The sequence below is a fragment of the Lepidochelys kempii genome, chromosome 4 (genome assembly GCF_965140265.1).
Source record: "Lepidochelys kempii isolate rLepKem1 chromosome 4, rLepKem1.hap2, whole genome shotgun sequence".
NCBI lineage: Eukaryota > Metazoa > Chordata > Testudines > Cheloniidae > Lepidochelys > Lepidochelys kempii.
Genome location: NC_133259.1, coordinates 18,070,715 through 18,097,315, shown reverse-complemented (window position 1 = coordinate 18,097,315; position 26,601 = coordinate 18,070,715). Strand labels below are relative to the sequence as shown.

The 26,601-nt window shown below is 41.4% G+C and overlaps 1 protein-coding gene across 4 annotated transcripts in view; it reads right to left on the bottom strand.

Annotated features, from left to right (window-relative positions):
- ARHGAP24 (Rho GTPase activating protein 24) overlaps positions 1-26,125 on the bottom strand; it is a 337,318-nt gene extending 311,193 nt beyond the window's left edge. For 2 of the 4 annotated variants that reach the window (XM_073340568.1, XM_073340569.1), the window contains exon 1: positions 12,745-13,107. In XM_073340568.1, coding sequence (XP_073196669.1) covers positions 12,745-12,850 — 106 coding nt within the window. In that variant the 5' untranslated portion in view covers positions 12,851-13,107. Of the gene's footprint in view, positions 1-12,744; positions 13,108-25,775 lie in introns of those variants that run through there. The other 2 variants (XM_073340570.1, XM_073340577.1) reach the window with 2 other exon arrangements.
- Between the last annotated feature and the right edge of the window lie 476 nt (positions 26,126-26,601).

Below are 26,601 nucleotides of genomic sequence, written 5' to 3'. Positions count from 1 at the left end.
ATAACTGATATGTCAGAGACACAAAATTAAGATCCAATCCGATTTTTCCCAAAAGTTCCAAGGTGCTCAGATTCCAATGTTTTGATACATCACAAGGACAGAAGCCAGCCCCAAACTTTAAATTTGCATGAAACTTAACAAAGGTCAATGCTACACAGGCTCACAGCTCTACTACAGTAGTGAATAATGACCCCAGAGATTAGTGTACCATTGGGATAGTCATTTGTACAGCATTTAGAACAAAAATAGTTCCTGCATCTGAAAGTTCACAGTTTAGGACTTAGCCAATACAAGTGAACTGACAGACAAACGTATGGAGGACAAAGTAACAGTAGAAACAAGTTTGAGACATCTGAACACACAAGTCACAGTAACTTGGCTCCAATGAAAAGCAAAATTTTATTTGGCATCTAAACCTCCCTTTTAATTTGTGGCAGCTCTAAGTTAATAGAATCAGCCTTTAACTTCTGCTGTGATTCACTGTAGTGATGGTTTCATAAGTACAATACTGTTACATCTCAGTCATATCACTGTTTTATATCTCAGTTCAGTTTCTCTGGTTCAGATTTTATTGGTCCATACTGCAATTCTTCTAAGCAATATTTTTCATTCTATTTTATTATTCATGCTCCCGGAGGTTTTGGGGCATGAATACCATATAAATGAAAATTATTATTACTATGGGAAAATTATATCAGCTACAGAAAAACCATAGCCCATTCACAGGGTCTGATCCTGATCCTCTTGCTCAAGGGACTAGCCTATTTTAAGTTAAAGGCAATATTCAGGGAAATATGGGCTGCAGAATAAAACCCATATCAATAGTTTCCCTTGTAAAGTTACTGTGGAATGATACTGGTAAACCTGTATCAATGAAAGAGATGCTAAAATCAAGCTCTACTAGAGTTCAACATGTCTGACAACAGTAAACCTAAAAAGAAAGGAACAAGGGCCAGTAATTGTATCCAGCTACCCCAGTCTCCTGCATAGTGCTCAAGTTAAGCCAGCAGACTGTCTCCTTGTTCCACTTGTGGACAATTTGATCATCATACTGCTATAGTTCCCATTTACCACTGCCCTAAGCTCCAGGATGGAGAAGATTCAGTGCTGCACCTCATGGCATCATCATCATCTTGCAGAACAGGAGGGCTAGAAACAGGAGCTTTGTATCACTGGTGAAAGGCATCGTCTCAGGGAGCTGAGTAGCACTTGCTTCCAGCCCAGGTAGATCCTGAAACAGCAACTATGAACTGAACACTTTAGTATGGAAAAGCTGATTTTAACATTAAGAAGTTTTTGTTGATGCTGTAAGCCCACACATTTGGATTCCTGGTAACTCAAGGCACTTGGGCTTTACAGAGAGAGGGACATGAGAAATAGTCCCAACAAGGTGGGTTTTTTGTTTGGTTTGTACATGGCATATACAGAATATATGCTAGTGTGATGTGAGTATAAAGGTTTCATCAATACTCAGTTGGAATGATCTGTTGCTGCTTTGCCACTATCAGTAATGCACCATCCCAAACTCATCAATAAAGCTTTTATTCTACCCCGCACTGTCATGCATTCAAGTATTTTATGAAAAACAATTACCAATGTTTTGCAGCATTAATAAGTAGGGTGACCAGACAGCAAGTGTGAAAAATCGGGACAGGGGTGGGGGGATAATAGGAGAAAAAGAAAAAGACCCAAAAATGGGGACTATCCCTATAAAATTGGGACATCTGGTCACCCTATTAATAAGTATGACTAAAGCTGTGCCTTTAAGTCATTGGTTCCCCACCATCCCTTGGGGAGTTCACAGAGGATTAATCTCTCTCTAATAAGGGATGACTAAATTGGTGGTACCATTCTTTATAGCCTGCTCCTCCAGTAATGGCCATCCCAGTCTGCCAACTGATACAGAAAAGAGGTGGCACTGTGACCGCTTCCTGCCACTCTCCAACCCCTCCCTGCCCCATTTGGAGCAATGAGACCCCTACAGTTGCACAGAAACAGCACTCTTTTTGTTCTGAACATAGGCATGGCAATTGACTCTGACCCTTAGATGTGCAACCTTCATGTGGAAGATTCCTTGCACTCAACCTTCTTCCACAGGCCAGGCAAGTGAGGTGCAAGATTTCTTTTGTACTCTCCAACCTTGCACATACCCCACACAAGATCCAATCATAATCTGGCTCTAAGGAAGAACAAAAACGACTCTCCTATTCTGGCATACTTTTTTTTGGCCATCAAAAAGCCTTAAAAGGATCTATTGTACTTTGCTAATGAATACACCTCTACCCCGATATAACATGACTTCGCATACAATGCAGTAAAGCAGGCCTCCCCCACCACCCCAGGGTCTGGGAAGCAGGAGTTGGGGGGGGCACTTTTGGGGGCCCCGCAGGCCCAGAGTGGCCTGGGTGATTAGCAGGGGGCCGGGAGCAGCCCGCGCCACTTCTTTCGCCCCGGCCCCAGCCATGTCGCTTGGGGGAAGGGATTCTCCCTCCCCCACCCCCGCACTCACCGACAGCGGCAGAAGCGGAGCCACCCGGCCCCAGCCCGCTCCGCTCTGCCAGCTCCCAGCCTCGGCGCTCTGCTTCCCGCCGCTGGTGAGTGCGGGGGGCGTCCTTTCCCCTACCTCCCTGCACCCACCAGCGGTGGGAAGCGGAGCGCCGAAGCTGGAAGCTGGCGGAGCGGAGCGGGCTGGGGCCACATTGCGCCGCTTCCTGCCACGGCTGGTGAGTGCCTGTCACAGGCCAGGGGGTGTGGATAGGGGTCGGGGCAGTCAGGGGACAGGGGGATTGGGTAGGGGGTGGGGTCCTGGGGGTGATTAGGGATGGGGGGGGTCTCTGGAAGGGGCGGTCAGGGGACAAGGAGCAGGGGGGCCAAAGCAAGTTCGATATAACGCGGTAAGATTTTTTGGCTCCCGCAGACCCCGTGTTATATCTGGGTAGAGGTGTAGATTGACTATTATTATGAACAGCTTCTCTGTTTCAGTTATACAAAGCAACAGAAAAACTTCCAGTAACCAAGCGAAAAAGAAGGTTACAAAGTCTTCCACTTTGAGTTAAATTACACTGGGAAGCATGTGAGGGAATTTCTAATATACATACTTTACAACCCCCCAATGTCAAAAATGTACACCCAAAATGAGAACAGAGATATTACAGAGGACCACTGAAATGACGTAGGATTTGTTTCTTTATCATTGCTGGAAAATTTCAAACTTCAAGTTGCATGATTCACCCTAAAAATATCAAGAACTTACAGGCGGCTAGAGCACAGCAAATCATTTGTTATGAATAATTTCATGAATTTTTCATTTTTCTGCCCACACGTCTGTCTATAGTTTATATCTTGTTCCAGAATTCATTCAACATTGTTACACTAAATTTTCATGAATTTGATAGGTTCTCTGGTTTGCTAGTCCTACTCTGTTGCTTAGTTGTTATTGGCTACAACTCACATGGTATTGTTTCTGTTCCCTGATTGAAGGAGAGTAGCAATTTCTGTTGGGAATGTTCATAGGAGGGAACTTTTTGCCTTCCGTGAATGCCCTAGCATAAGACCTTAACATTTGCTTTTTGTAAGCATTTGGGCTTGTAAAATTCATTCTTCATGAATGAGCATATGAAGCAAACACACAAAGGGGGTGTGAACAAGGGCAAAGTGATTTTTTTCAAACAACAAAGAGCCTTGGTTTCTCCCTTCCCCCTCCCCCAGTCTGAAAAAAACAGGCCTTTCCCATCTTTACAGGTTACATCATTACATCTAATTTGCTTAGGTCTGTAGAAAACATCTTTGTAAATGTTTTGGTTATGCTATTGTAATTGATATACAGTACTTCACAATGAGGCACAGTTGAGAGGCCTGTATTTCAATATTCACATTACAATGTCCTTGTCAGTCACAGAAGTACAGGAACTCCAGTCCCTAGATGTTGTTATTATGGGGCCTGAATATTTCCTCACTTACAGCATTGCAAATCAAGGATAATTCCACTATGTTGATCAAGTTATACCAGTATAAAATTGGTTTAAATGAGAGGAAAAATCAGGCCACATGTAAATTAATATTCATGAATTAAAAGAGTTAGAGCTATGCACTCAGTTACAATGGTGTAAATCCACTGCTGTTGATGGAACTAGTTCAGATTTACCTCGGAGTAACTAAGAAAAGAATTCGGCTCTTGTTTTCTGCCAAAGGAATTCCTTAATCTATTAATGGCACCTCACATTTGGCTATGAAAAGTAAACCAACATTCCAACCAAACCTGACATTCCATTGAGATTAAACCAAAATCATCATGGGCTGCTGTGGAGATAGTTACTGGTGCTGGTAAGATCATTCCAAATGATGAGTATAAGCTACTACATTTTCAGGTTTTTAAAGTCAGAGGCATTCATGCAGCTAACACTACATGCAATTCTTGAAAATATCAGTGTCCACAGTATGGAAGAGTTACTAATGCCATGCGTTTGAACAGTTCTCTTTTATAACTCCTTCAAAAATTCCTGCAGCCTAGGAACGTAACAGACATTCTTTTGAGAGGTCAAGAATCATTTTGCATTGAAGAAATCAAAAGTATGTACCAATTAAAAATGCTTGTACTGGAAAAGCTTACAGTTCTGGGTAGACTAGGATGAAATATCTAAGGATAAAAAAAACATGGCACTGTGAATCAGAATACGCTGAGAGCCAGCAAGTTTCTCTACTCAATTAATAAAAGAGAACCTAGATAAGCACACAGAAAGATATAATTACTGATTAGGCCAAATTCATTCCATTGAAGTTAGCAGAGTTATATCAGGAATGAGTTTATTAGTACCTTGTATTTTCAGCATCTTTCAATAAAAGCAAGTAGAGCTGGTGCCTTCACAAACAAGTGATAAGGAGATAAATTGATGAGGGAATTGCTGCTTTAGTTGCCTTTGCCCAGGCAGATAGTTTTGCTTTTTTTTTTTTTTTACCTAGCTCCTTGATCCAAAGTAAGAGATAACAGAGTGTTAGGATTGGGTTTTTCTTCATACGTCCCAGACTGTTTACCACCTGGTACCATCATAAAACTTTGGCTATCTTCTCTTACTTGCAAAAATAACCAAAAGGAAGCCATATTGTGATAACACACTACATTGTCACAAGACAGAAAGCATACCCTTATGTCCATATTATGATTAAATATATGGATAAACATCTAGGGAATCCTAATGTGAAAGGGTGATTTTGTTGTGTCAGCCTCAACTGCAATACTGAAATAGCGGGGTTTCTATTTTTTAAAGCTTTGAAGAATTGTTACATTTACTACCCACACCCCCCTTAAAAATAACATACAATGCTTCCAAATGCAGTAATAGTTTCAGGGTGTTCCTTTTCCCAAGGGTATGTACACAATCCTGGTCAGGAAACAAAGCTCCTGCCATTTTTTCTGAGTTCTTCTGAAGTTAATAATGTCAAGTATTCTCCCGCCCCCGTGCTTTCCACATATTTGCATTACCATCAGCCACTGGGGTCTTGTAAGTCACCTCTTTTAGTCTAATACTAGATACAGTACTTCCATTCTTTATCTTACAGAGCTGTGAAACAGTCTTGGCAGTGTCCAAGTTGGTGGTATGGCGGGAAGGTTAAACAGGGGTCCAAATTAAAAACCAATTTAAATATCCAGGGTCAAATTTTTGAAGACTCTTCTGAACTCTACTCTTCATATGTTAGAGTACATCTCTTTGTACATGTAAAAATGCATTTTCCAAATTCATACTATTAGTTAGCATGCCTAGTAACCTGCTTTCATACATGTACATTTACCCAACTTTGACAACGTGGTGTTGGTCAAGGGATTATGTGGGGGAAATGGGAAATGGTCCTGCTTTGAGCAGGGGGTTGGACTAGATGACCTTCTGGGGTCCCTTCCAACCCTGATATTCTATGATTCTATGATTTATTTTGTCAATATGCTCTATTCAATTAAAATAAACCAAATTTTCAAAATGTAAATGTAACTGAGAAAGCCAAACTAAGTGTCTCTTTGTACCATATTGGGTCCAAAGACCAGATCTCTAACTAGAACTACAGTAGGAAGGTATCAAGAAATATTTTCCCCTATATAATAAATAAAATGATGAGGAAGATGGAGATGCCTATTGGTGCGAACAAGAAACAGAATCAAGAGTCTCAGGTTCTATTCCCACCTCTGCCACAGACTTAGCATGTGAGAAAACATTTAACTTCTGTGCCTCAATTTATCAGTGAATAAAATGGTAACACCACCTTCCACACAGAGATGTGATCATGATTATTTAATGTTTATATTAAGCATTGAGATTCTCCAGTAAGAGATGCTACCTAAGCAATTCAAAATAAAATAAATGAAATAGTCTTATTTTCACTATGCTGTTCACAACTTACAAATAATAGTCATTGATTTAAACAGGGCTGGCTGGAAAACAACAAACAATTCTGTTTCACAAAACATTCTGCATTCCAAATCACTCCACACCAAACAGCAGGAATTTGAAACAGAATCCCCCAGATCTGTGCCAAACCAAATAAAGAGAATGTGTTCACCTCTCCCTCTTTTTCAAATTGCCATCCTGTACGTAAAACTTTCCTGACCAAAAAAAAAATCATTGAAAACCATACGTTTCTGTATAACATTTTAAATTTAGATGAATGGCATTTTTCAATGGAAAAAAGGTGTCAAAAAATTTTCTACCATTTATAGTTTTAAAGTAACTCTATAGATCCCACTGAAACTTTAACAAGTCAGTTAACAAAAAGAAATGGCAGTATCCTATGACGATTTCCAAAGTACTTTACTCTTTCCTACCACAGTAGCTTTGAAAACTTCTAGCAAATGATGAGCTATCCAAGAAACACAGCAGAAAAATAAGAGCCACTTTTTGTGCAATTTTCAATTAATGAGACTCAGATTCAAAATGTTTACTAATATCAGTTTCCATAAAAGCATCCAAATTCAAAATTAATTTAAGCATCCAAATTCAAAACTGCAAGAGTCATTCAGACATCCCTGCTTCTAGACATACTGAAGTGGAGAAGCTGGCTAGAAGCCTAACTGACCCATTTAGGTGTATGATTTCCTGCTGGCCCTCCTCTCCCTCTAATATAGAGCTGTGCTCCTGCCATCATAAAAATGTAGAGCTGAATGGGACCTCAAGACGTCATTTAATCCATTCCTTGCACTGAGGCAGGATTAAGTAAACCTAGATCATCCCTAAAAATAAAAGGAGTACTTGTGGCACCTTAGAGACTAACAAATTTATTTGAGCATAAGCTTTTGTGAGCTACAGCTCACTTCATCGGATGATCAAGATCATCCCTGTCGTTCTACTAAAAACACAATGCAATGTCATGGGATGCTTCTAGATACAGTACATACAATGATGAACCCACAACAAGAAGTGCCTGATCTTCCATTGCCTTGCCCCTTCTGCAGTCATTTACACCTGCAAAAGTGAGTGTAAATCTCTAGCAAACCGAAGTTCTCCACTCACACTGGTGCTAAAACTTTACACTCACTTTTAACAGGTGTACATGACTACACAAGGTATACAAAAGTGCAGAATCAGGTCTCAGGAAACTGCTGTGAGCCAAGAAGAAGTCTGAGTAGAATTCTGCTACAGAGCACAAAGCACAACTTGGTTTACTACATGCTGCATAACCAGATGATTGTCTATTTTATGCCAAGGTGTATAGATTCATAGATTCCAAGGCCAGATCATTGTGATCATCTAGTCTGACCTCACATAGAACATGGGCCATAATATAATTACATTCCCCAACAATACATTAAAAGAAAGTTGCAAAAGTCAAGAACTCACAGGAAATTCCCCAAAATAAGGTTGCCCGCACAACTTTAATTCTGCCCACTGTGCATATATTTATCAAGATAAAGCTCTTAATTACATGATCACATACAGTTTTTTCTACTGGACCCCCACAGGATGGAGTTACTCAATAGATTATTTTTTTTATCCTCCATATTCAATGTGTGGCCAGGCCTTATTTCACTCACACTACACAACCTTGATTCATTCCCTGAGCACTGTCCATCACATACATGGAATAAAGGAAGGGGTCGGGTGGGGACGATAGTGTGTGATCATGTAATCAAAGACAGTATCATAATGCATATACACAAGGGGGTCAAATTAACTCTGGCATTTCCTAATTTTTCAGTCTTTAACACCACAACCTTTATGTTCTCTTAACATATGTTTAATGAAAATTTCCCTTTTTTGTCTCCTCCCTCCCCCCCAAAAAATATACCCCACTATGTTAGATCATCCTGACACCCACACTGGACCATCAGTGAGTTCAGACTCTAGCACTATGTCTACGCTGCAGCTGGAAGTGTAATTTCCAGCCTGGGTAGACATACCCAACAGAGCTAGAGTCCTAAATCCAGAAGGGCAGCTGCATGGATGACAGACAGGCTCACCACTCTGTGTACAATCCTATATGAAATCCGAGGTACATACTTGGGGCAGCTAACACATGCTGCCACCCATGCAACCACACTACTATTTTTAGTATGGCAACTCAATCAGAGTTAGTGCAGGTATGTCTACCCGAACTGGAGATTGTATTTCTGGCAGCAGTGCAGAGATATCCTTAGATCCATGGCACAGACCTGTGTCATTGCAAATAATGAAGTAACTGATAGCAGCAGTAGGTTATCCTCCTATGTGGGCCAGTCACTAAAAGGGGGGTGACATAATCCACTAGCAAGGAGTAACAGCTATTTTCTGACTGTGGAGGAATGTGGATACAGAGGACTGCTGGGCTCAATTCTATCTGGGGAGTATTATTTAGTGGTTGTAAATCTTTATGCGCCTGTGCCCCAAGCCTGGTCCCTGTCCACTTCTGCTGCTATCCAATCATCCTATCGTCAATCCTCTTCTGCTCCTGGCTCCTGCCATCTCTGCTTCTACAATCCTCTCTGCCTCCTCCCCCTCCAATTTCTCCCCTCTCTGCCCTCCAGAGAAGTTTCTTCCTCCACCTTCTCTTCACTGCCTGAGTCCAGCAATAGGAGCATTGAGTGCACAAGAAAGTCTCTCTTTGCTGGCATCACAGTAGCTGCGGGGAGAGATCATAGAAAAAATCCTGTTCAGCCCTTCAGCCTTGGGCTGGAGCATGTTGAGTACAGATGGACACTTCAGAGAATTTAGCAATCAAACTCAAAAGTCTCTCGTGGGCATGTGCACACGGATATTTTTAGAGGCATATAACTTGGCCAAGTTTGGGGCAATTTTCGTGGACATGAAAAATAGCTCATCCCCGACTCCAGGATGCCCACTGCCAAATTTCGAAGTACCTGCTCCAAAGCATGGAGGTGCTATCATTTCTCAATGAAGCAGAAGAACCTTTTAAATGGGCAAAGCAATATATTTTCTCTAGTTCCTTTCTTGTAAACAGCTGAACCATTTTAGCTGAAAGTTCCCAAAAATGTTCAGCCAGAGGCAGACATGCAGCATGAAAAATTTCAGCCTGAACAATTAAGGTTTGGGACTCTTACAAGCAACTGGAAACAAAATCTTATCATGGGAATTGTCAAGCAACCCTAAGAATAGATGGCACTGTCAGCTTCACCTATTTTTCTCATTTCAGATAGCTGGGGTTAATGTGCATAGCTGCCTCATATATCAGATTTATTTAGCATGCATTCTGTTTTTTCAGCTTGAATCCTTGTGCCACCATTGTTAGATAGTTACCTTAATTTTTCCAGATGGGGTAACTAAGCGAGGTGAAAAGTGACTTGGCTGAACACCACATTGGGACTGTTTGAATTCAGGAGATTTTGGCTTGCATTCCTGAGTTCTAACAAAAGATACAATTCTGAGCTCACTTAGACCCTTGTAAATCAAGAGTAGTTTTACTGAAGTCAATGGTGAGATCAAACCAAGGCCCCAAAGCCTGCGTCTCATCTTTACACATAACACCTTCCCCTTGACAGAAAAAAGGGCAAAGTAGGTGAAGTTGACTCAATATACGCGAAGAGTACTTCTATTCCCATTTTTACACTTGCTTTTCCATTTTGTTTAGCACATGTTTTTAACTGACTCATACTGACTATAACTAAGCCACTCTAAGATAATTTTTCCAAAAGAACAACGATACAAGGATCCCAGATCTCAGTTACATTACACAATAAATCATGAGTCAAGATTAAGAATGCTATGCTGTCATAAATCAGCTGAGCCTATAATGCTACTAATTCATGAGAGTATCTACAAATGCAAATACATAAAAAAGTGACTGCATCTTGTGAGCAGACAAATACTATTGTCTTTCACAACTTAGAGAGGATTGCATAATTCACTAACAAAGAGAGAGATCAAAGACTGAGGGTATCTGGTACTGAGAGGGATTAAAGTAAATTGATTATCTTAGCATGGAAAGATGGAACAGCAGAATGTACTTGGAACAATACTGATGTACATTAGCACCAGCTGGGGATATAAAAGTATAAAACCTGGCAACCATCAACTCATGTCCAAAATATCTTTGTATTATCTTCAGATGGAAGCTGCCTGTTTGCTGCAGGTTGCCATATAAAGAGTACATTATACCTTAGGGCTTTTGTATATTGTCAAAGAAAAGAACTCCCAGGGTACCTTGGCCACTTCTTATCTCCAAGCTTTTAAGTAGGTAAATGCCACATTAATAACCCTCATGACTGACGTTCTCAGCCTGATATAGAGAAAATAGTATGGGCAGCTACAGTGCGAGCTTTACCTACACTCTCTCAATAGTGTGCTTCAAACCGGACCTGAAGGGTTCTCTCTGGCAGTGCATGGTTGTGTAGTTTGGATATTTCTTTGACAGAACACTTGGCTACTGCTCCTTCCCCCCTTCCCCCTCTCTTTGCAGCAGAGGAACCCATACATATCGTTAGTAAAAGCCAGGGGGGAGGAAAAGAGTGAAAATCTATTAGATAAATCAGTTTTGTTACTCCATTTGCCTTTTCATCTCAGGTTTTATTTGACACAGAATTGAAATGAAATAGAATAAAAAAGCTCTTTTTTCTTATTGTTAAAGATTGGAATGCAGAGGAAGTGTGTACCGTGCTAGTTGTTAAAGAACTAGAACTTCAAAAAGTCCAGTAACCTGAGAGGAAAAGACTGTCCACTACGGAAAAGTACACATTTAAACTGTGTATTATAGCTTTTGTTTTTTTAGTTCAAGATTACATTTAATAAGACGTGTATAGAGCACCTAGTACAAATGAGACCTGACCCCAGACTGGGACCTCTAGGAGCAATCACAATACAAATCAACAATAAGACTTCTGACAGTGTACTCAGTTTAGAGGTCTACTTTTAAAAGGACAGGACAAAGGAAATAAAAAAGTGGCTTGCCGATCTACAATATACACCCAACGACAAATCACTAAGTATCAGATCTGCGTTTGAAAAGAAAATACTCAACTTTTTCCTCAAAGAGGATGAAGCAAATCTCTGCGTAATAAGGCAAGCTATGGCTTTCCACAAACAAATCTGACTAAATACTAAATATGCCTCATTTGGGGATATTTCAGTTACCTCATGTTTTTCAGAGACAGGAAGAGTTTTATACAGAAAGTATTATACAGATAAATTTTCCTCATACCATGCACCAAATCCTAACTAAAAATCCATCCCCAGTAAACTCTTTTAAGACCAAAATTCTGCCCTTAGTCATACCTATGCAACCCAATGACTTCAGTGGGGCTTCACAGCTGTAACTGAAGGTAGCATTTAGTTCCTCAAAACCATGTTTCGAATACTGTACTACCAAGGTAACTACAGTTTCTACAGTGTGTGTGTGTGTGCGCACGCGCACTCACATTTTTTTCCAGAATTTTATAGGTTAACAACATTCCATGGATTTGCACCATGTCCTACTTCCTGATCAGATAGTTGTGTTGCTTAAAATGCCCTTCAAAATACTTCCAAATGGACTCCCCCTTTCAACTAGATCAAGATCTGATATCTGGAAATGACTACAAGTCAAGCAGCACAAAGCTAAGCTTGTCAGAAGAGAGACAGACAGATATATATTCCCAACACAGTATTCTAAGGACCATTCTGTCAGAAAGATAATAAAGAGAGGTTTGTGGCGAGTCTCATGGAAGAGTTAAATGACAGAAGAAAGCTTGTAGCAAACTCAAGGCAAGCAAAATTTGACCTAGCCATTTGAGAAATAATTAGCTGCCATTGATCCTCAAACTCCTTTTCTCTATGTCCACAAATGCAATCCTAATTATTTTGCTGAAAAATTGCTTGTCAACCAGTGGTTTTAGAGAATCAGTCTCTTTCATGGAGCCAGATCTATTCCCTGCCATCCCTGACTGACAAGAGCATCGTCTCATTAAGGTCTGTCTGCTGTGTATTCAAAATAAAAATCTGAAATACCACAAATGACTTCCCTATGAAATTCTTCTGTAACAATCAATATTTATAACCCCATTATACCAGCTTCACCATGCCCCTGACGACTTTTACTTTATTGTTTTATTGTCCTGAATTCATTTGGTATTCAGTATCGTAGCACAGATTGTAAATTAAATTATTAACTGAGTATTTCCACCAGGTATTTCCCTTTAATTTCCCAATAGTTCATGGACACTTAAAGAAGCTATAAAATCTTTACTATGTAGTCAGGTAGAGACATAAAACAACAACAATCATAATTAACATGTCCTTGTGGCTAGGGTAGTATTTTTTGTCACTCCCTAAAAGAATAAAAAACAGCAAAACTCACGATTCACAGCTTTCCTGTTCACTCTGGAAGATGAAGATATCAGAAGCAGCGTCCCAGGAGTGACACCATCAAACAGCATGCAAATGTCTGAAGGGAGTCTAAGCATTTAGGATTCTCTTTTTAGTGTTAGGAAGAGACCACCTTTGCTGAACTGATGTTCTGCACTTTTCAAATTGCCTGGTAAAGGTATCTGGAGCAGCGTGTGTCTGCATTATACGGCACTGCTGCATGAAGGCTTAATCTTGTTACATGATAAATAGTCTCGACCATATGTGCCATGTGGTGCACATTCAACTTGCTGCTCTGGTCCTTTCCTGGTGTCAGCAGAGAGGCATTCTGAGCCCTGTGAGCAGCGTCCTCAGGCTGAGGACAAGGGAGAGAGAAGTACATGTGGGAATTCACCACATATTAAACAAAGGAGGACTCCACAGCAAACAGTGAGGTAATATAAGTGCTGCACTGACAGAACTCTGTCTGGCTCTCAGATTCACACAACAGCCTGCACAACCAGCCACCCACCTCGTTCTCCCTGCTTATTCCCCTCACATCTAACAAAATGATTTGTCTGACAAATGCAAAGCTTAAAATGATTAACACTGGTTTCTCCCACACAAGGTCCATGCTAACCACTACAAAGGGCAGAGTGTTAAGAATTGTTATAGAAGGTGATAGCTCTTTGTAATAAGTTGTCTGTCTTAAAAGTTGAATTATTATGAGAATCCGGCATAAGTGTTTATGACAGCCACATTCATAGCCAGTAAATTCTTCAGGATTAGTGTTATTACCAGAAATGTCAAAGAAATTAATGATTGGCTCATTACTGTAAAGAGTTACCAAAGACAGAAAGTGATCTAATGCAGTGGTTCTCAATCTTTCCAGACTACTGTACCCCTTTCAGGAGTCTGATTTGTCTTGCGTATCCCACGTTTCACCTCACTTAACAACTACTTGATTACAAAATCAGACAAAAATACAAAAGTGTCACAGCACACTATTACAGAAAAATTGCTTACTTTTAAATGACTTGGAATATAAATATTCTATTTACATTTCACTGTATAGTATACAGAGCTATATAAACAAGTCACTGTATGAAAGTTTAGTTGGTACTGACTTTGCTAGTGCCTTTTATGTAGCCTGTTGTAAAACTAGACAAATATCTAGATGAGTTGATGTACCCCCTGGAAGACCCCTGCGTAACCCCCAGTGGTATGTGTACCCCTGGTTGAGAACCACTGATCTAATCTGTGTGAGAGATATGGATTTGGTGTGGATCTTTTCTTCTCTTTTAAGACAATGTTGGGTAACACTTTATATGTAGGCATGGAAAGGTTAGATTTTTATCAGTAAATGTTGATTTCCCCGTACACAAACACCGACGAAAAAATATTTCCATTTAAAAAGGTAGACAAAGAAAGAAAAATGCCGCTTGAGAGTTCAGAGTTTGATTTAAGGATATTTACTTAGCATATTTTGACATGAGATGTTGACCATTTATATCTTAATGGTTATGAAGCTTTAACTTTTTGAATCTCAGCATCTGTGATTAAATAATTACCTGACCCCTCCCATAATTTCATGGAACTTGAAAATTTAAAACTGAAAAAATTCTTTAAAATATCTGTTATCCATTGAAATTATATAAAAAATAAAAATTAAATTCTGCCTCCTCTATTTATACATATCAAATGCTCCTAACCTACTCATTTGGGGTTGGATTGCCTCTCTACATCTGGCTCTGGCAGATTTGCAAAGTCAGCTGTAAGATTAGGGCCCATGTTTGTAAACACAGTCCTGCCCTAACATTTAGTTAGTTAATTAAAAATACATAATAAAGATCACTTGGTTTTACATATATCCATGGATTTCAAAAGTGAACCCCAGGAATGTGGTGGTATCAGTCTGGGCAATATCCATCGTGCACAGCATATGCCAAGAGTGGGGGAAGGATATTACCCATTTACAGTAAAAGCTTTGTTATCCAGCATGTTGGTGGAATGGGGGGTGCTGGTTAGTCAAAAATTCCAGTTAACTCAGAGTTATACTTACCAATGGGTGCGGGAGGGGGCTCAGGTTTAGGGGTGCAGGGCATGAGCTCTGGGAGGGAGTTTGGGTGAAGAAGGGGATTCAGGACAGGGGATGGTGGCACAGGATTGGTTTTGGGGTGCTGGATCCAGGCAACATGTTCCTCAGCTCCTAGGCAGAAGGCCGGCCAGACAGCTCTGTGCACTACCTCTGCCTGCAGGCGCCACCCCCACAGCTCTCATTGGCCGTGGTTCCCGGCCAATGAGAGCTGTAGAGCCAGTACGTGGGGTGGGGTGGGGGCAGTGCAGGGAGCCCCCATGGCCATTCCTCCACCTAGGAGCAGGGACACGCTACTGCTTCTGGGGAGCAATGCGGAGCCAGGTAGGGAGCCTGCCAGCCCTGCACCAACTGGACTTTTAATGGCCCTGTCAGCGGTGCTAACCGGAGCTGCCAGGGTTCGTTTTTGACCAGACATTCCGGTCAAAAACCGGACACCTGGCAACCCTATTGAAGATTTGCATTGGGAGATATCAGAAATGCCAGTTTCTAGAGATTTCCGGTTGGGAAAGTGTCAGATAACACAGCTTTTACTGTATATCCCTTTACTCTAACCTTAAGTTTATTTTGCATAGAAATAAAATAAGAGCACTATATATATGATGATTTCTCAATTTCTTGCCGTTCTCACATTAACATCCCTTAGGAAAGACACCTGACAAAGCTTATCATACATCTAAGTGTATACAAACATGTAAGATTTAAATATATCACCAGACATGTGTTTCTGAACGGTGAAGCCAGCTGGAACAACTCTGCAGATGCTGTGGTCTCCTGGGAGGTGCATATTTTTAACTCCAAGCTGATACAAATGAGAGTTGGTGGCACTCCGAACCTTGCAGGATCAGATCCTTATATAATATGACCTAGTTGCAATAGTCCACTTTTTCATATTCTATAGGGGCATTTACCAAGTTCCAGTACTGTCAGACAACTATTCAAAAGTCATGAGACTGGACAAAAAATCATAAATGTTAGATTCCTTTCTTTCGCCTTCAGAGTTTTGTGCTTTTAGGGTTCGTGATTTCAAACTTTCCTCTAAAAACCACAGCAACTAGTAATGTATTGCTAAAAAAGAGCGAGAGAGCCGAGATTCTCACGTATCATAACTCCAGGTGCTGGGGCTTTGAGAAATATATCAAATGTCACAAAAGTTGCAATAAAATCATCAGTGCCGGCAATACTGATATTGCAAGATAAATTAAACCAAATATTTTTTGAAGTGCAATACTATATATTCTTATAGACATATTAGAAACAAATTCTAAAATTTGCTTCTAGTATGGTATTGCCATGTCATGCTAGAAGCTGTTTTAGCTGGAACCCCTTTTTAATTCATACTTGAACTTGGTTAAAGGCACTTTGTAAGGAGGACCCTTGTCATACTTGTACAGTGCTAACTAACATTTAAGACTCAATTTTACACTGCAATAAATAATCTGCAATTACTAATTTAGCTCGTAGTAACAGTGTAATTAAATCTAAATTAAATCATATTAACATTATTAATTTGAAGTGCAGATATCAGAAATATAACTATATAAAAATAGCACCTCCCAACATACCAATACCCTGTGTTTCTGAGTTATATTTGCTTGCTTTATATATCTGTATTTACTGAGGAAAAAAAGATATGCAGATGAAGTTATGACAGAACAAGCTAGATTCCATTCTGCCTCATATATCAAAAATTAAATTAAATCCCAACCATGTACCCAGTTACTCACATACCAGGGCCCTAGCTACTATGTTTGTAGTCCAGACTCTTATTATTGGCCACGTTACATAAGCCAGAAAGAACTCAGTTTGACGTCTGATTGAGTTTGTAGTGTTGGACTTTTTCCATTACTTTTTAAACTCAGAAAATTTGACCTAGAAGTCATTGAGGTAGAATAGGCATGGAATCCAACGAGATCATTCTTAAAAATTCACAATGATTATAACCACACTTTAAAGCCAGGCACCCATTTTTATAGTATCTCTTTGTCCTGTGTTTTGCCAGAATCTCATTTATTCCTGCTCAAGACAAAGCAAACCCAGACTTAAAAAGTTGCAAGTATTAAAAACTGTGCTATGAATTCTTATTTAACTTTGTATTTTATAATTCATTGACTATAAGGCATAGCTTGTTTCTCCTGAGTCTGCTCCAGTCAGGCCCTGCAAAGAAATGCCTTCCCCTCCACCCTCCAAAGCCATCCATTTACTTGTTTCTGGGGGCTGAGAGTGAGAGTTAAGACAGAGCTGTGGAAACAGCTGCACAAATATTACAAACTGACAGTAACAAGGTTTCTTTCCACTGTGCAGATTTTTTGTTTTGTGTTTTTAAAACCACTTTACGGCGGATAACCCCAGTGACTATCCATGCATGCAAGACATGATTTTGATCTTGTTCTCTGAGAAGAGGTAAAGGCTTAATTTTCTCACTCACACACAAACACATATTACACAGCACACCTTCCAAAACAATACTCTGATCATTAAGCGGTGCTGCAGTCAATATCAATCAACATATCAATTAAAAAAATATTCATAAGCTGTCATTTAACTCTTAGTTACTCCAGCATTCACATATTTGTCATAGCAATGCAAGTTTACAGTGTGTTCAAACAGGAAGTTTTAGAAGTTTGTTTTATCCTGTCCTGGGCTATTCACCAATAAGTAAAATTTTTATCTCTTGGTCATAGACCAAGTAGTTCAGGTAGATATGACTAGCAACACCTTACAACAATAATTAACTAAATTAAAATAGCCAGTCCTAAATACACATCATGATAGTCCTAACAAGATCCTGGTAGTATCATGACATGCAAAGCTCTAACGGTTGGAGGATTTTTTTAATTTACCAATTTTCTGAATTTTTTTTTAAACAAAATAAATTAACCCTCATCCAGTGCGCGAATTAGAAATATAGGGCCCCATCCTCAGGTCCAGCTAAACTGCATTCACTGCAGAACTTGAAGAAAAGGAGGCAAAGAGGAGGTTACATTTTTCCATCTTTATGCCATTTTCCGTTCTTTAGGTGATATGGCATTTCAAGCAACTTAGAATAGCCTTCGGCTGATTTAAATAACATCTGGCTGCAGTGGCCCTCCAAAGTGGCATTCCAGCAACTGGGATCACTCGAGAAGAGAGGTGCTCTAGTCACAACCTCTTTCCACCACCATGTCCTCTATGCTACAGGCTGTGAAGGTGAATATAGCACAGCCACTTAAGCCAGACTGAGGCTTGCTTTCCACTGCTTCTATAAGCCAGCCTTAGGCTTGCTTCCACTGCCAACAGATCTTGGTCGGCGGCAGCCTGGATAAAACCTGGGACCTTTGGAGTTTAATGCATGAGCCTCTACCACATGAGCTAAAAGACATGTGTCTAGTAGCCAAGGCTGTTACAGGCTCATCAATCTCTGGCTGATCTAGGCGCCATTAGAGGGGGACATATGACCACACCAAGCATGGGTTACATTCCACAGGGCCAGGCCGGCTTTCCACTGCTCCGGGTGGACCACACATTTCAATCTTTTTCTAAACTCATATCTGTGGGGATTATGGCACTACACACTAATAAAACAATCCATGACCACATACATACAAACACATTATGATCATTAGTTGGGACTGAGCCTGGAATCTTTAACACCAAAAGCACGTTTGTATCACCTGACCTAAGAGGACAAGCTTTGCTAGCTGTAAGCAAGCAGCAGGCTCTTATGCTAGCTGATGTCCCACACATAGGACATAGAAGAGCTTATCTTTTTAGGTCATATTACTGTTGGCTGAACACCAGCTGTGCAGTAAGAAGTTCTAGTTCAATTAGAATCCAGCCCTTTGTCGCTGCAGGGTTCATCTCTAAATTCTTCTCCTGTACAAGAGCAGCAATATATTGTGTATATTTGTAGATTGCCTGAAGATCCTTTAGCATTTGGCTGGAAACACACAGAATATGTATTAGAGTACGTATACTGCTTTACCCTCCCTTAGTCAGGATGTACTGACAACCAACAACTTTCAGGCCCATTCTACTCTGTTTTAGGTTTCCCGTAAGACCTGCATAGGACTGGGGATGTGGTAACTGAGGGAGAAGAAATGGTTTCAGCAAGACAGTTAAGGGAAAACCCAGAATGCTGGGTTTAGGGCCCAAGATTAGGCCATAGTGAATAGGGTGGGCTGGGGCTGCCCTCTTCTCTCCCAGGTGAGGGAACATCCTGACTCCTTCTGGGTCCAGTCAGCCCCCTTGCCCCTCAGAATCAGGGGAGTGGGGCAAGCTGGGTCACGTAGAGAGAGATTTAAAAGTCACAGTCAGGGAGAGACCTGGATGGAGCTAGGTAGTGGTCAGGGTCTCTCTCCCAGCAAGTCAGAAAATAAGCTGCCATCTCCGTAGACGTTTTAAAGGAAAAAAAAATACTACTATTTTGGCCTTTTTGTCAGCACCACCACATGCCGGGGTGAATTTTATTTGTTTTTATACATGCTCCAAAAGCATTCTGGTGTTTGACTGGTCACGCTTCCCTATCAATACAATGCTTCCTGTTCTGGAGATGCTGGGGGCAGTCCACTGATGTCAAGTTTTGAAAAAGCATTAGGGGAACTAAAGGAAGCACAGTTGTGGCATCCATGTTTCCACATACAACACCCATGTTGTACTGATTTATCTTTACTATCTGATGGCTGCTCAGTGACCTACGTGCAGGATTTCATATATTCCACAATTCCAAAGCTGTGGCAAGTGCCAAGGAATTCACCCCTTGCTGAAGAATTAATGCTCCAGAATCTCAGCTTTTTTAGAATATATGTATTTCTAGCCCTTATGATTGGGGAGATAATCTTGGAAATGCAGAATGCAAACTGATGTAGTGATCTCTGCGGCGGGCCTGAAACAATAGCTTTGAGAGCAGTAAACTGCCTGATGTGTCTCACTCAGAGCCCTGTAAATTCTGCAGTTCTGTTACTGCACAATTTGGCAATTTCCAGGATGCCCCAGAACACACACATATGTGCTCCAGAGTTCATCATTTTACATTTGTTTTGGTTCCCTGCCTACCAGAACCTACCTGCCTTTGACTTTTGCTCCTCAGTTTTCCCAAAAGCAGAAGTCACTTTGATTAGAGTGCATGTACCCTGCACGATTCCACACAGCTATGCTGCCAGGGGTGAAAGAGCCAGCACTGGCCTGCAGCAGGCAGCCATGAACTGAGGGAACTCAAAAGAAGGATGCTGAGAAACCCAGAGAACAGTGCAGCATCTGAGGCCCAGATAGCCAGGGAGATGAGCTGCTGATACATCCCCTTACCTGGTTCTGAGCTACAGGAACCAAGTCCCACTGAGTTGAGCAGCATGGAAGAAAAAGCAGTTCAGCCTTGAAAATTATCACCATCAAAAATATTCAGCCGAAGGTTATGCCAATTAAATTGGTCAGCTATGACCCATAACTGTATGGGGCTAAGAAAGGAGGCATGAAGGGTACTTCATGACAAGAGAATAAATGAATGTTGCCATAGAAATTTTTTGCCACTGTTGTGGAATTTAGTCCTATTATGCCATGGAGTATATAAGGCCCTGTCAAACTAACAAGATATTTATTTTGATGAGATTACAGATTCATCGATAAAAGGTAACAGTGTTGAAGTAATATACTTAAACTTGTGTAAGGCATTTGACTTGATACAATACAACATTTTGATTAAGAAACTAGAATGATACCATTTAATGTGTGACATATTGTTGATTTTGTAGGACTCAAAATGTAATTGTAAATGTGGAATCATCATTGAACAGGGTGATTCTAGTGGGCTCCCGCAGAGGTTGATTCTTGGCTCTACACTATTTAATATTTTTATCAATGACCTGGAGGGGGGGAAAAAATCATTACTGATCAAATTTGCAGCTGACACAAAGATTGAGGGAGTGGGAAATGATGAGGAGAACAGCTCACCAATACAGAGCAAAATGAATCCCTTACTGACCTGGGCCAACCAAACATTATACACTTTAGTAAAGCCAAATAAAATCCTACATCTGTGAACCACAAATCCATGCCATATTTGGCCTAGGAAGCACTGACACTAAAAAAGATTTGGAGGTCTGGGTGGATCATTAGTTGAACATGACCTCTCTGTGCAATGTTGTGGCCAAAGAGGTTAATCTGATCCTTGGATGTATAAATGAAAATCTCCAGTTGGAGTAAGGAGGTTACATTGATTACCATTCCGTATTTGGTGCGACTGCTATTGGAATACTTCAAGCAGTTCTTTCAGGGAAGAGCCATGAGAATCATTCCAGGATTGGAAAACAGGCCTTAGACTGAAAGAGTCACGAAGCTCAATCTATTCAGCTTACCAAAGAAAAGGTGACTTGATCACAGTCTATAACAGTGGTCACCAACCACTCAATCGTGATTGACTGGTCGATCCTAGAGAATCTCCCAGTTGATCGCGATCTCTGGTGGCACAGGACGTCTGTCCTGCAGCCCCGGGGGCTGGGGGGTCTCCTCTGTGCACTGCTCCCACCTGTAAGCACCGCTACTGCAGCTCCCATTGGCTGGGAATGGGGAGATGTGGCCAATGGGAGCTGTGGGAGTGGTGCTTGCAGAGAGGGGCAGCATCCGGAGCCACATAACCCCCCCCCCCCGTGGCGCATTGGCCCCTTTCAGGAGCAGCATGGAGCCAGAGTAAGCAGGGAGTCTGCCTTAGCCTCCCTGCACTGCTGACCAGGAGCTGCCCAAGGTAAGTGCAGCCAGGCGGAAGGTCGCACCCCAACCCCCAGCCCTAAGCCCCCTCCCGGAGCCAGCAGCCCATAGCCCATGCTGTACCCCAAACCCCTGCCCCAGCCCTGACCCCCCCCCCAGAGCCAGTACCCTGCACGCCCTCCTGCACCTCAGTGCTCTGCCCCAGCCTGGAGCCCCCTCCTGCACCCCAACTCTCTCCCAGAGCTTGCACCCTCCTGCACCCCAACCCCCTGCCCCAGGCTCAGCCTGGAGCCCCCTCCCACACTGAAAACCCCTCGGCCCCAGCCCAGACCCCGCACCCGAACCCCAAACCCCTACCTCAGCGTGGTGAAAGTGAGGGTGGGGGAGAGCGAGCAACGGAGAGGGGACGATGGAGTGAGTGGGCAGGGCTTTGGGGAAGGGATGGGACCCCGGGGAAGGGGCGGGTTGATCCTGGGTTGCCCTTAAATTCAAAAAGTGATCTTGTGCATAAAAAGGTTGGAGACCACTGGTCTATAAGTACCCACAAAAGAAACAGAAATTTGATAACTGAAGACTCTTAAATCTAGTAGGCAAAGATATAACAAGATGCAATGGCTGGAAGTTGACACTAAACAAATTCAGACTAGACAGATGGCACACATTTTTAACCGTGATGGTAATTAACCATTGAACATCTTACCCAGCATCACGATGGGTTCTCCTTCACTGGAAATTTTTACATGATGATTGGATATTTGTATTATACAGGATGGCAGGTCAGACTAGAAGATCACAAGGGTGCCTCCTGGCCTCAATCTATAAATCTCTGTGAAATAGTTCACTGTTTCAGTTCAACGAAGGCAACTGTCCTTAGCACAAAACTTAGTGGCAATATTAGAGAAGAAGCCAAGAAACTAATGCACTTGGAAACAAAGGCCCTGATCCTTCAAGGAGCTCTCTGCAGAAAAGTCCCCAAAACAGAACCTCAGTTACTTCCAGGATGCTCTTTGCAGGTGTGGGGGGGGAGGGGGTTGAGGGAAGGTGGAGGTTTGCCAGCATGGAGTTACTTAGAAGGTCGGGGCTTCAGTAGGTCCCTCCAGGTCAGAGTTGAGGCTCTTTTGGTTCATCCTGGGGAAGCTTGAGCTCCCACCATCTGCTATGCCTGCTCTAAAGGTAAGAAAAACTTAGATTTTTCAGGGCTGTCAATTCAACAACTTCGAGGAGCACTAAGAAACCCCCTTTTTTCAACTAAAAAAAAGAGATTTCAGGGTGTGTGACAGGGTGACCTGGCATTCCTGCACCCCACCCCAACATTCGCGCATGCACGCACACGTACACACACACACACTTACTTTACTTTCCCTAGACTCTACAATCAACAGCCATTCTAAAAACAGCACTAGTATTTTGTGTTTCTTTAACCAAGACATCAAAATACATATGTAGGAGGTATATGTTCATTTTCAGGCCCTGCTGTCTTTCTGCTATGAAGAATGATTGAAGAGATACTTTAAATTCTACAGTCATTGCAACCTTCCGCCCCTCTGAAGACTGACATGATAGTGTTATGGGTTTCTTTAAATGCCCATGTGCTTCCCTATGGTAAAGCAGTATCAACCACCTGTTCTGCTTGCAGCATTGCACTTACACAAAGACAGAAATATCATACAGTGAATGATGAAAACATACATAGAGAAGTGAAAAGACAAGAGAGCATTTCTTTTCCTAATGGAAAACTAATGGATCACACTCAACTGCAATGGGGTTTAGGGAAATGGTTCTCAACCATTGGTACACAGAGGCCTTCCAGAGGGTACATTAACTCATCTAGATATTTGCCTAGTTCTACAACAGGCTACATAAAAAGCAAAGTCAGTTCAAACTAAAATTTCATACAGACAATGACTTGTTTATACTGCTCTATATACTGAAATGTAAGTACAATATTTATATTCCAATTGATTTATTATATGGTAAATATGAGAAAATAAGCACATTTCAGTAACAGTGTGCTGTGATTTTGTATTTTTATGTCTGATTTTGCAAGCCAGTAGTATTTTAAGTGAGGGGAAACTTGGGCTACGCAAGACAAATCAGACTCCTAGAAGGGGTACAGTAGTCTGGGAAGGTTGAGAGCCATTGGTTTAGGGCACTCAAGCTGGTACTATAGTGAAAATGCCAGGCACAGTCTGAACCAGCAATGCTTACTTATTCACGTCACAGAAAAACATACCAGATCATTAATAACTCTGGGGATAACATGTACTTCAAAAGGCCAGTAGGTCACACTAGAAATAAATAAGGATGCTGGTAGCAAACACCAAACAGCCTAAAGAAAAAAGCACTACAGTAATAAGATGCAAACCACTTTTGTGCCACCTGCTATGACTCATCTATACATCCTACTTTTTCCTAGTGTATTTAAGATCATGTATTGAATAAAACCATAGTAGATGAAAGTCCTTGAAAGCGGTGTGTGTTTTGTAGCTGTGCAAAGCTACAGACAATCTCACAGGGGATTTTTGTTGTTGATGCTCCGACAGACATGTTTGTATCAAGAGTTCACCCTGTTAGTTTTGCAACAACTACATCTAAGAGGTCTTATTTCCTCCTGCATCTAACTCTGTGAGCTTCATCTTCCTAGCAAAGAACAAAAAGCCAGTGAAAAGTAAGCTGAGCTACAGGGCCCGTGGCACAGCAGGATTTGAACCTGCAGCCACCAGAGAAGTCCAGATTTCAGAAGTAATGCCATGCAGCATCCCCCTGAAGCCAGAAATCATCTGGTGATGTACTCTCTCTGAGGAAGGAGGGAGGCAGGGAGGAAAACTGGACTCACTACTGTCCTTGGGCTGGCTGTGGGGCTTCTCTGGGTGGGCACCCACTTAAACCTCAATCTATCCCTGTGTAACTTTATAGGAGAGATGAGCTGCAAGAAAGTGAGACAGCAGCATTCAAGGAAGAAACAAACAGGAAACTAAAGCAACAAACAAGATGCCAGTCACACACAAAAAGGGAACTTGTAAGCCCATTTTAGTTTTTGGCTCTAAACTCATTGTACCATGTGCCACCAATGCCTGTTTCAACAACAAAAACAACACCACAGCATAGCATCTGAATTTCAGGGGGAGCTAGGGATAAGGACTTCACTCAATCTCTCTCTCTCCATCTACCTCTGCTTTTGATTATGGGACGCACATACTGCTTTTTGGTAATAATTTGTACTTATCTGTACATACCACAAGTTTCCAATCAGCTTGTCTTAGTGAGGGCAGCATGCCTTGTTCTGTTTATGGATCAATCCCCCTCTCTCATTTCTTAATACAAGACACCCAACATAAATCAATTCCTCCTGAAACTTGGATAAAAGTAATGTCTCTTTTTAGGACAAGATACCTAACAACAAAAGAAGTTACCCGAAGAACGATGTTTTGAATTCATCTATCATATCTAGGTAAATGTAGCCCCATTGAAGTCACTGTGGTTACACAATGGATTAATCTGGACCCTTTTTCTACATATGTATGATATATTGGCATTTGTGCCTAAAAAGGATCATGCTGTTTATTTCTGGTCAATATCTAGTGAGGTCTGGGACAACAAGTCACAGTACTCAGTAACTCTCCTATACTAGAAATCCTATTTAAGATTTGTTTTAAAAAGAGAACTCAAAACTCTGCAAGCATATATCCATATTTCTGAGATATACTAGATATATATTTTATACAAGTTCAAAAGAGGGGACAAAAAATCCACAATTTCTGCAGCTCTCTTATCTTAAACACAAAACCACTTGGGTGTCTTTAAAATCCACTAAAGATTTCCTAACTCTTTGGTGATTACAATCAAAGCACTTATTACAAATTCTGCCCCGGTGAGCCTGTTATCTAGGAGAGTTGAACTCCAGACATTTGTACCAAAGAGGAACATGCAAAGAGAACTATTACAAATCTGAAGATGAATATTAACATGGGAATTTCAGAACACACAAAGAGCCTTTGTTTTTATTTATTTTTAATCTGGAGTTAGATGACAGAATATTCTATTTTTATCCCTGGGAGAAATAAAAAAGGAACATTGTGACAAAGTTTGTAATTAAAAAAATAGCAGCACAGAACAGAATCCTCAGAGCTGCCTCCCTCTCCAAGACAAGAACAGCATTGTCACGGACAGCTGCTGCTGTGGCTTCCTGGTCTGCAGTCAGAGTTTGTCCTGTCAAAAGAATGTGCCCTTCTTCAAAGTTTTGTCACAAACACCACTTTAATTCCACCTACCCTGCTTCCAACTGCAGCGCTGATCCAGACCAGCAGCAGCTCGAGAAAACCACTCCACCCGGGTGAATAAGAAAGGAGAAAACAAAAAACCAAGCACTCTACTTCCCACAAGTGGGGGAAATATTCAGACCCATAAACGTGGTAGCTTCACAAGACAGTTTCAGAGAGGAAATACGGTGGTGCTAAACTAAGTTGTCACTGCGAAGAAAAAAAATTTCCTCTCCTCTCTCTCTTGAATGCTCAGACCATCTGCAGACTCGATCCCCGAGGACTGCGTTACTTTAACTCCGAAGCGCTCCACTACCACCACCTGTACTTGAGAAATCCTAGCAGTCACAGAAGGAGTAGTCCAGAAGGTTAGAAAGAGAGTGATTGTGTGTGCAGGGATGTGTGAATACACAGTACAGAAGGCTGGAACAACCTAGCAAGGCCAGCCCTCAGACGCAGCCTCAGGTTTCAGATTTCACTGGCAACTGGCTGCCCTGAAACACACCAGCAGCAGCACTACTGAGTGGGAGAGGATCCCTTCCTAGCCATACAGCTCACTTCTCAGATATCTCTGGAACCCTGATTGACACTGCAACATCAGCTGTGCCAAGCTTCGTCACATACTGATCATTCACTGTAACTACACTCACTGCTGGCTGGTCCTGGTCCATGAATCTCATCCCGTTAATGAAAGCAACCTGCTCAACTTACCTGAATGCCTCCTGACATCATGCTTTGCAAAGTATTACTTTCAATTCCACATCATCTTGTATCATAGCATCAGGCTTGTTTATAACATCATGCTGCCTCTACATTCATTACTTATCTTCAACAAGCA